The following is an 11,503-nucleotide window of genomic DNA, read 5'->3' on the forward strand; positions in this document are numbered from 1 at the left end:
GCATTATGGACCTGCATAAGATTTCTGTCTGTGGTAAAAAATGATATTAACATGGCTAAATCCCACAGTTCATGATGAGTCTTCTCTTCCCAAATAAAGACTCACAGGTGTGGAAACTTTATAATGTCTGAATCCAGAGGACGGTCAGGCTGTGAGTGTCTAGAAGAAGAGCCAGGAACTGGGCCCAAGCGACACCACAGAAAACAATTTCTGTTTTATTAAACCTTATTACTAAAAAAAAAAAAAAAACTCCCCCAAAACCCTTATTACTTTACTTGCTAAGAAGATGAACTATTAGAAACAGTAAAATAAATGATAAATGTTACTAAGAAGTCGGGTGGCGTACAGACCTGATTGAGGCAAAGCAAAGCATCAGTGGAGACATCAAGAACGTGACCCGAGGCCACAGCAAGCCCAGTGCCCCTCAGAGGCCCAGCATTGGCCTGCGCAGAAGGCAGCTCCTCGCAAAGCCTCAGTGCATTCACACTTTAAAATGTGTGTGACAGGTGAAAGATAACATTCTAAGTTTAAAAACAAGCATTCTGAGTTTACAGAAGTTCTGTGGGGAGTGAACTGGCGGCACCCACCTTGAACATGGCATAGGCTGTCAGGGCATTTCCACTCTGGGAGTTTTTCAGGATGTTCACAATACTGTCAGGTAACCCGATGAGCTCTAGAAAAGGAATGACATTCACTCCTCTAGAAAGAGACAAAGTAAGTTACATGTAAACAAGATTTGAAAGATAAATATCTTTAAGAGATTATTACTGAATTTTTAAGTTGATTCTGCATTACCGAATACTTTAATTTCACTCTAATATCTTACTTGAAGAACAATAGCATACCCAGAGGGTATGGTAAGCTATAGCTTACCATCTGCCTGAGTTATTAGTGTATTTAGAAGTAAGGCTGAGGCAGGAGGATCTCAAGTTCAAGGCCAGCCTGGGAAACTTAAAGTCAAAATAAAACAAAATTCTGGTCTAGTCGTGCAAGGCCAAGGGTTTAATCCCCAATACTGGGAGGAAAAGTAGAAGCACTACAGCAAACTTAATCACCTTAACTAGGAGAACAGGGTCAGAACAATTTACCTGACCTTTGTTTCCTCTCCCAAACACCACTTCCTTAGAATGCTCCAACTCACACTTCAGGACTTCAGATTTTTCCTCCTGCCTTTAAAATTCACATCAGGGAAGACCATTATTGTAAAGCAGGGATATTTAAGTACAGTAAGTCCTCAATTTACAAACGAGTTCTGTTCCACAAGAGTTTGTACACTGGATTTATTTCTAAGTCTGACAGAGCGAGGCTTCCACACCTCTGACACAAATGTGCACTGTATATTGCTCTGTGCTTCCTAGCAGTGCCTTCCACAACAGCACTGCTCTCCTCTTCCTTCAGGATGTCAGGGCTCTGACTGAGCACTGCACTGCTGTGCACTATGGCACTGTCCAGCAGTTCGACTGTGACAATGTCCAGCAGACACGTGAGCTACTTCTGAGATTTGCTTGCATCTACAAATGTTCCTTATGTAAGGTCTGCTCATATCTGTTAAAGTTCGCAACTCGAATGTTGCTAAGTCGGGGACTTATTGTATCACTTATTGTGTGCTATTATGCAGAGAATAAATGACTGCAGCCCTGACAAAACTTCAGTTATTCTAAGGCTGCTTCTATTATTAGACTTAAGAGGCAGGTAAAGAACGGTTAGGATCGGACCGGGGATTTAGTTCAGTGGCACCGCACCTGCCTCGAAAGCGCAAGGTCCTGAGTTCGATCCCCAATACCAACCCCTCCCAAAACAAACAAACAAAAAAGTTTACTGTAAGAACAAATAGGATAAATTGCAATCAATTCTCGGAGGGAGAGCAGGCAGTAGTCTCTGAGCTGAGCTGGGCTGGAAGCCTGACTTCTGTACTTTGCTTCCTGCCTGACAACAGGGTGTTGCCCCAGCTGCTCAGGAGAGCCGGCCATGCTTGTTCACCTTGGGTTTCACAGCCCCTGTGACTCTCCACCCCTAAATCTACACAAGGACATCACCTGCCAGTACAGTCAGCACATCAGGAAACTTTACACAATAGTACACAGCTAACACAAAAGCACGTCGACATAAAATTTACATTAAAACTTCCTGCTACTCTTCCTCTACTGAGCCCTCTTCCTAGAAGCACCTCCCTGCTGCCTCTGGCTGAGGCCTCTCTGGAGGTGCTCTTGAGGTGTCCAGGCAGCTACTGGCCCAGGTGGCTCGTCTGGTGGTTTTCTGGGGACAGACTCTGTGCATGTTTTCCCACAGGGAAGGGACAGCTGGGGCTCTGTGCTTCAGGGTGTGGGACACAACACAGCCCCTGTGTGTCCCTTGGCCATGGCATGCCCCAGATGGTTCCACCGGGACCGGATCTTCTCCTTGTCATTCACAAAGGAAACTGCCTAAACTCATTATCATGGCACCTTTAAACTTCTAATTTATTTCTAATATTAAAAAATAATTTGATCGACTTGGGGAAAAGAGTGTGGATTTCATCTTAATAATAAGCAGTCAGAGATACTGCTGATCACCAAGGAAGATGCCTATCATCAAAAGTGAGAGGACAAAGAACAGTGAGAGGAACTTCTAAAGAGATAAGTTTCAAAAACCGGGTATGGGCCCAATCTGGTCTCGCCTATCAGTAGTCTGGATCTTTTCCCAATCTCTTCAGAGTGACAGGACCCCACTGTGGCTCAGGACTAGCCTGCCTTTCCAGTCTCATCGAGTCACTGGTAATGCTGTACAGCAGAGCCCTTCCTAACATGCCTGCTTCGTTTTCTAGCACCAATGCAATTACAAAATTATTTCATTAATCATTCCTAGTTCCAACTAAGACCACTGTATAAAACCTATTCATTTAATAGCCTCAAGAAAAATGAAATACTTAGGAATTAATTTAACCAAAGAAGTAAAAGACCTCTACAATGAAAATTATAGTGCCCTGAGAAAGGAGACCAGAGGATATCAGAAAATGGAAAGATATTTCTGTTCTAGGATAGATAGAACCGATATAGTGAAAATGACCCTACTTCTGTTACACAGGTTTAATGCAATCCCAATCAAAATGCCAGTAGCATTCCTCACAGAACTAGAGAAAACAATCCTAAAATTCACCAGAAGGGACTCAGAATAGCAAAAGTAATGCTGGACAACAAGGGCAAGGCCAGAGGCATCACAATCATAGATTTCAAGTTACACTACAAAGCCACAGTGATAAAAACAGGATGGTATTAGCAGAAAGACAGACTTGTAGATCAATGGGACAGAAGATGCAGAAATAACTGCAGCACATTTAGCTACCTTGTCTTTGACAAAGGAGCCAAACACCCTCACTGGAGGAAAGACGGCCTCTGTAACAAATGGTGCTGGGAAAACTGGCTTTCCACATGCCGAAGATCGAACCTGGACCCATCTCGTTCACCATGCACTAAACTGAAGTCAAAATGCATCAAAGATCTAAATATTAAAATAGAAACAATCTGCTCTTGAAAACATAGGTGTAAGTAAAGACTTTATGAAAAAAAACCCCAGTTGCACAGGAAATATTACAAAGAATCAACAAATGGGATCACATCAAATTAAAAAGCTTCTAGACAGCAAAGGAAACAGAGTGAAGAGACAGCCCTCAGAATGGGAGAAAATTTTGCCAGCCAATCCCTAGACAGAGGACTAATGTCTAGAATATATAAAGAACTCAAAAAAATTAAACTCCTCAAATTTAAAGACCCAACCCAAAAATGGGCATCTGAAATGAAGACACTTCTCAGATAAAGAAGTATGAATGACAAATAAACACATAAAAAAATGCCCAACATAGCTGGCCATTTGAGAAAGGCAAATTAAAACAACAACAAGATTCTACCTCACTCCAGAAAGAATGGCTAGCATCAAGAATTCAACCAACAACAGATGCTGGCAAGGGTGCGGGGCGCGGGGAAGAAACCTTTCCTTCTCCATTGCTAGTGGGAGTGTACAAATTGGTACAATCACTATGATTATCAGTATGGAGAGTCCTCAAAAGGCTAAAACTAGAGGTTTCATTTGACCCAGCTATTCCCCTCTTAGGTATGATCCCCAAAGAGTTAAACACAGCATATTACAGTGATGGATGCATACCCATGGGGTTTTTGGTTTTGTTTTCTTTGAGACAGAGTCTCACTATAGTGAGACTATAGTTCAAGGCTGGCCTTGAACTCACTATGTAGCCCAGGCTGGCCTTGAATTCTCGGCAATCCTCCTGCCTCAGCTTCCTGAGTGCTGGGATTACAGGTGTGCACCACCACGCCTGGGTATCAGCCTGATACCCATATTTATAGCAGCCCAGTTCATAACAGCTAAACCTTAGAAGCAGCCTATATGGCCATCCACAGATGAATGGATAAAGAAAATGTGGTATTATATATGATGGAGTACTACTCTGCCACGAAGGATAAACGTAAGGCATTTTTAGGTAAATAGATGCATCTCAAGACTATAATCTTAAGTGAAATAAATCAGGTGCTCAAGTTTAAATACTGCGTTATTTCAGTTGTATGAGAAATCCAAGGTATAAATAAGAGGTGGAATGGGGGGGGTGTTAGGGAATAGGAAGAACTTGCTCCAATGGGAAGAACAACAAGAGATGGAGGAAGGGAGGAGGGGAAGAAAGGAAAAGGAAGAACTGGAAGAGAAAGAACTGGCAGGAAGAAGGCCGGGCATGGGGGTGCATGCCCACAGTCTCAGTGCTCAGGAGGCTGAGGGAGGAGGATCGCTGTGAGTTCCAGGCCAGCCGGAACCACAGAGTAAAACCTTGTCTCAACCAAAAAAAACCCAAACAACAATGGAAATAGAGCATTTGCAAATGTGGAGGGGAAGAAGGACTGGAGGGAGGGAAGCGAACGGGGACAAAAAAGAACATGTGCTGTATGTACATGTACGCACCGCTTACCATGAATGTGATCGTGTACAGCAAGCATGTACTAAAAAAGTTTAAAGTTGTAAAAACAACACATGAAAAAAGAATAAACCTTTAAAAATCGAATAAATAAATCTGTTCACTTAGCAGAAACTGTGAAGGGTAAAGAAAGACATACACCTGGCCAAGTACAAAAGTGTGTGAACCCTAAAAAACCACTTGTCGTAAGTATGGGACAATAATAAATTCAGACATCATGCACAAAGTATAGCATCATGGGACAGTGGCTTCTGCAAGTCAAAGAAAAGGGCGCCTGTCCCATGTACTTCATTAACAAGGTTTGAGTCAAACAGGAGCGCCCACTGTTTGTCGGAAGAGCCACAAGCACCAGCATGAAATAAAATCCACTAGCATGCACAATTTAGCTTTCCCTAAAATAAAACAGCTCAGAAGCCTGAGAACTGCAGTGCTGAGCTAATGAAAGAAAATGACATTCTGCTCTCTGGTGCCGGAAAAGGCCACAAAGGCCTGAGAGATCTCCAAGGACAGTCTCTCCATGAGACCGAGACCGGACAGTCTGCAGAGGGGAAGACGGAAATGGGAAAGGAGCTTTTCAAAGAGGAGGAGAGACTCAGGAGAAATCTGCTGCAGAACGACACCACCAGAATGCTCTGGTTCTGCTTTTCTCATAGGAGAACTTGCTTACCAAAGACTAGCGACAAAAAAAGGAACAAAAAGATTCTTTTCAATAGCTCAAGTGGGACGCTCACAATCAGCAACTAAAATCCTGGGCTTCTCCGCTGGGCCCATGAGGAACAAGCACCACTCGTCTCCTTCCATGGGATGGGGTCCCAGGATGCCACAGGGGCTCGAGAAATAAAGCCTGAGCATGTAAAAAGCCATGCACACAACAGCAGGACTGAATGCTTTTAAGAACTTTGATTCAAAATGGAACACAACCTTATGTTCTGTCCAAAAACTAAGGGCATTTAAAAGACTTTTGTGAATATCAAACATATCCTGAAGTGCTTCCATGAAGTACACCCAGGATCTTCCATAAAGAGGCACAATTCCTAAAGACAAAGCACAGCAAATGACACGAGTAAAGGAGCAGAATGGAGCGATGGGGAGAATCGAGCAGCATGCACACCCCAGGTCAAGTGGGACTGTGTACACAAACCTCCTGGAGCCTGGTTTCCCAAAGTGGGGCACCGACTCCACCTACCATCCTGGGAAGTGAAAAACCTCTGCCCAGGTGAGCTTCACAGTCAACTGCTCTAGCTCCTTAATACTTTCCTCTCAAGACATTCAGTTATCGTCATGGAACAGCAGTGCACTCTGGAAAGTTCAGTGGGAGAGCTGACTGGAGGGCCGAGGACGGCTTGGGGGGAGCACCGGCGCCCCTGTCCCCAGGAGGGCGGCACGCACAACTGACTTGGAAGGAAACATATTCAAAAATGATCCATTTAGAAACGTTATGTTCCACAGGCCTGGGATCAGGCCACCAGGCACTTTGGAAGGCCTGACCTCGAAGTCACGAAGTAAGCAGTATCAAAGCATAAGCCTGTGACCTGTTCATTTCTGTGTTTTCCTGATAGCAACCAGGCTCTGCTGAAAGGTACCTTATGAATTTTTCATCCTAACCAATCATACAGCAGAACAGCTATCTGCTTACATTTACACACACTCTGAGAAACCTGTAAGTACAAAGTTTGCGGTGCTGCCGAGTTCCTAAGATTAGCACTTCATCCCCGGGACCTTTGCCCCTGTGGACAAGCCAACTGGGTTTCCAGCCGGGTCTCCACCTCCCACCACCGAGTTCTTCCCACTTCCCCTGGCCTGGGCTTCTCCTCACTCATCACGTGGGAGAGACTACAATCCCTGCTTCATGCGGTCACTGAGGGTTAATAAGGCGACACACACAGTTTAGCACAATTCCCTGACACAGTAAGCAAGTGTTAGCTGTTCACCTTAAAACACAAAAAAGAGCTTCAGAGAGTAGCTGTCCTCTATCAGTGAAAGATACAAAAGCATTAAAACAAACAACTTAAGGCTTTCAATCAGCAGAACAGTGAAGGAGATTAACACTGATAAACAGTGCCAACAAAGCAAAACTTACTTCATGGCTGCATAATAAAAGGTTCCAAACCAAACACCAGAAGTTATTAGATGCACAGGGATCAAAACCTTCCCATATTGTCTAAATGTCTTCTTAAACCGCTGATAAAGACTAATAGATTTGTCCTGCAAAGGGTCAGGCTCTTCCTTTTTGTCTGAAGGCGATCCTTGGGCGGCACTGGATGATAGACCCCTGGCAGACGAAACATCCCGCGCCCATCGTTTGTGGCACAGGACCCTGGACTGGAGGGGCTGTGCAGACAATGGCTTCCGCTCCTCCACCAGGCACCGGGCCGCAGGTGAGTGCAGCCACCACTCCTGAGGGCTTTGGGCCCAAATCACTGTGGACTTGGCACGGTGCAAAAGCAATGGTCCCTTCACATGGTGCCAGTGTCCAAACAGGCCAGCCGCCCGTGGCTCCAGCCACGTCCTATGTGCCAGCTGAGACACAGTCCGCAGTACGTTCCACTGCATTCTGAAGGATGGGCTGGGTTGCAGCTTCTATAGAGACTAGGTATGAAAAAGAAAAGGTATATTATACATAGGTTCCCATTTTAAACCAATTCACTTAAATATTAATCATCGACTACTAGGACGTAAAAAGACAACACTGCTACCTAATGCACCGGAAACTGTTTAGGGACTGTAACTTTTAAATTTTATTAATGTGCATCCTTTAAATACGACACAGTAAACTGTCCTGCAGTTATGATGAAGGCTGGCGTTTACAGGCTCCCAGGAAGCAAACAGCACGAAGCCTGGGGTTGGATGACTCCCTCTCAGGCTCCACCCCAGGTCCACTGCACACAGAGGACTTCGCCCCAGGGCTGGCACAGGAATCACCATTAACCCCTGATGCACAGCAGCCCCTCCAAATCCACCAGCACCACGCAAGTCCAGGCGTGATGGGTAGTTCTATCAGCACCACCCAGGCTAGGACGCGTGGAGAGTAAGTGACACTCAGCTGTATATCACACTTATTGGAGGCACCTGGCCTCCTACAGCTGCCAGCTGTGTATTCTGTCACTTCTTTCCGGCTTAAAAAAACGGTGGGGCTGTGTTGCTATGTGCTCAGCAAAAAAAGTTCAGAGTTCCATTTATAGCATCGGTTACAGCCCCACCTTGAGGCTGTTGGGAGCCTCACCCTAAGTATTCATGGCATCCACAGGAGTCATCAAAGAGGCCTATTATTAATACAAAAATACATCTCCTGCTCTCAAGAAACTCCAGGAATTTTAGGAGCTCTGTAACAGGAACCAGGGACAAGGACAAAAATATTTTTCTTATTCTACCCCAAGAGTGAAGTCTTGGGAAACCAAGATATTGCGGTGGTGTGTGTATGTGTGGTGGGGCTACCTCTGCGTTACTAATTTCCAGTTTGAGAACAGTTTGTATACTTTCCATTCTTCTAAGTTTGTGAAGGTTTATTTTATGACCTAGAATGTGTCCTGTCTTGTTGAATATTCCAAGTAAACTTCTATAAATGACAATTAGATCAAGTTCTCCTTATTGACTAAAGTTGAAATTTCTGATCATTTGTCTTTTTTCCCTGTGTTGTCAGTTTTCACATCATTTGTTTTGATCCTGTTACGTAAATACATATTTACAATTCTATGCTTTAAAATATCATCATGTTATTATCAAAAGAGAAAATTACAGTAAAGCTTCATTCGCTTCTAGAATGAGTCTGGTGTACTGAGTAGAGGAAGCTGATTTTAAGACAGAAAAGGGCGAGAAAAGCAGGAAGAGAAAAAAGGCAGATTGGTTGATTCAAAGTTGCTGTCTGTGTAAGGATAAGTTGGAAGGACTTCATCACGTGGGCTAAAACTGGTTTGTTTGGGGATGTGGCTCTGTAGGGCAGTTCTTTTGTTTTGTATTGGGGATCGAACTCGGGACCTTGAGCTTGCGAGGCAGGCGGTGGAACCATGAGCTAAATCCCCGGCCTCTGTAGGGCACTTTTAAATTTACTCTTTTCCTCCTGAAGATTTAGTAATTTTAATCTAGAGATAAACCAACAATAGATAGATTAACAGGGAAAAAACCATAACAAATTTGTTAATGTGCCTAAATATGGGAGCCATACACCGAGTAAGAGACTTAAAGGGAAGAAATAAATGAAAATGGAACTTGCTAAAACCAAAGCCTAGTTCTTTGGGGAAAAAAATGAACAAAATTGATAGACCTCTAGCCAGGCTAAGAAAGAAAACAAATTGACAAATTTGAAAGGAATGAATAGCCTAACTACTGCTTCCATAGATAGTAAATTGATAAACAAATACAATGACTGATACAGGAGATCAGGGCATGGGAAAAGCTGGCTGGGAAAGTAGACGTGACCTGGAATTACAGGATCCTAGAACACATACCCAGAACAGTTCCCAAAGCCCTGAACGTGGACTTCTCGTGAGAGACCTGAAAAGCTGGATAAGAAATACTTCACCATTTTGAAATAAACCAATGACCACAACAATAACCCACAACTGTTCTCTTGCTCTTATAAACCTAGATTGTTTCTAATTTTAACATACTCATCCTCAAACATAAAAACTTCTCATTTACAGTGGACCCTTGACTTACAACTCAATTTGTTCTTTTTTTTTTTTTTTTTAGTACTGGGGATCGAACTTGGGTCCTTGCGCTTGCGAGGCAGGCGGTGAAACCACTGAGCTAAATCCTCGGCCCCTCAATTTGTTCTTGAGGGTTAGTTGTAACTCAAGTTGGTCAACTGAAGGCCCAAGCTCCTCTACACAGCCTTCAAAGTCTCTCTCCTGTATACAGGCAGACCTCAGTGTCCTTAGAGAGACACCCGCCCAGGATTCTCAATTAACCCCATACAGGAAAGGATGCTATAATGTTCCAGAACTCTTTAAGGGTTAAATCTGTATCTGAGACCATCTGGAAACACAAGCAGCCAGCATGTGGGTTGTAACTCAAGATGCTGTTTGGTAAGTCAAAACTAAAATTCCAGTCGTAATCCAAGTTGTTCACATGTCAGGCTGGTCACAAGTCAAGGGTCCACTGTATTTAAGTCTTCAAGAAATTCCTATAAGTACAATTAGTATGTTATTGGATATATTCTTTTTTTTTGGTACCAGAAATGGGACTCGGGTCCTTGCACTTGCGGGGCAGGCAGCGGCACCACTGAGCTACATCCCTGGCCCCTACTGGATCTGTTCTTAAGGTACTTCATACTTAGCTCTAATTCTGGTTGGATACATGTAGCCTCAGAGTGTGTGACACAGGATATGTCGAGCATATCCGTGGTTGTTCTAATACACATGCACCCACATCCCCTCAGAAGTTTAGCACCCTCTCCTGGATGACAAACTGGGTTGTCACTTGGGGTCGAGCTCTTTATCATGGCTGAGTTACTTCCACATAGTTATTCATATTATACCTTCCATATTCTGAATGACAAGATCAACCAAAATTGCAAACTCAGTGGATAATGAAAAAAATTTATAAGGTATGTCATACCAACGTATTTTTTCCTTAACGTGACATCTGATAGCTCTCAGGCAAATACTGCATCCCTGTATTAAATTCCTCTTATTTTAACAAATGACCCCAATTACCATGTAGCCTACCTAAAAGCTCAAACTACTACAAAAATTTTAGTATTGCAAATGTTAAAGAGGAGTTACCATAACCCACACTTGTGTTAAAAATCAAACAGCATGTCATCTTTTATCCAGTTTACCTGGTCCAAGAGGTTATAAAGGCCATTTAGAAGAACGCAGGATCTCTAGGTTATAAGGCTGGTTTCAAAACAAGTGCTGCTTATAAGTAAGATCTTCCATATGACCCAGCTGTACCCTTTCTAGGGATCTTCCCAAAGAGCTAGAGACATCAAACTGTAGTGACACATACATACCAATGTTTATAGCAGCACAATTTATAAGAGCTAAACGCTGGAAGCAGCCTGTATATCCATTGACAAATGACTGGATGAAGGAAATGCGGTCCCTATATATAATGGAATACTGCTCGGCTATAAAGGACAAATTTGAGACATTTGTAGGAAAATAGATGCGCATGGAAAATATAATTCTGAGTGAAATAAATCAGACACACAAGCTTAAATACCACATACTATTTCTTGTTAGAGTAGGCAACATGCAAACAGAGAGCACAATCAAGGATGGGTAGAAGGGGCCAAGGGGATCTCTTGCAAACAGGAAGGGGCCTGGGAGGATGTCGGTGAGAGGAGAGGGCGAGGGGAGGGGAAACGATCAGAATAAAGATAGGCCACCTTCAGGGGCCTAAGGACCTCAATGGACGCAGACATTGTATGCCCTAAACATGAGATAAAATAATAGTGTGGACAAGAGTGAAAACGGGGAAGAGGGATTTGGAGGAGGAAGGAGGACCCAGGAGGGAAGGGGATTAAAAAAGAATCGAGCTGTACTATGTACACGCACTGACTCCCCCAGATGACTGTAAACTGCATGTGCTGCAAACTTATGGAGA

General features: G+C 43.5%; 1 protein-coding gene across 1 annotated transcript in view; it reads right to left on the reverse strand.

The window, feature by feature from the left end:
• Positions 1-8,556, reverse strand: part of Mims1 (mitochondrial inner membrane scaffold 1) — a 10,172-nt gene extending 1,616 nt beyond the window's left edge. The window contains exons 1-2 of the mRNA XM_087195298.1: positions 7,035-8,556; positions 588-699 (exon numbers count right to left, since the gene is read on the reverse strand). Of these exons, the coding sequence (XP_087051424.1) occupies positions 588-699; positions 7,035-7,507 (585 nt within the window). The 5' untranslated portion in view covers positions 7,508-8,556. The remainder of the gene's footprint in view (positions 1-587; positions 700-7,034) is intronic.
• Positions 8,557-11,503: the final 2,947 nt, after the last annotated feature.

This window comes from Heterocephalus glaber, unplaced genomic scaffold (assembly GCF_053883595.1).
Source record: "Heterocephalus glaber isolate CG9 unplaced genomic scaffold, H.glaber_assembly_v1.0 deba00000331, whole genome shotgun sequence".
NCBI lineage: Eukaryota > Metazoa > Chordata > Mammalia > Rodentia > Bathyergidae > Heterocephalus > Heterocephalus glaber.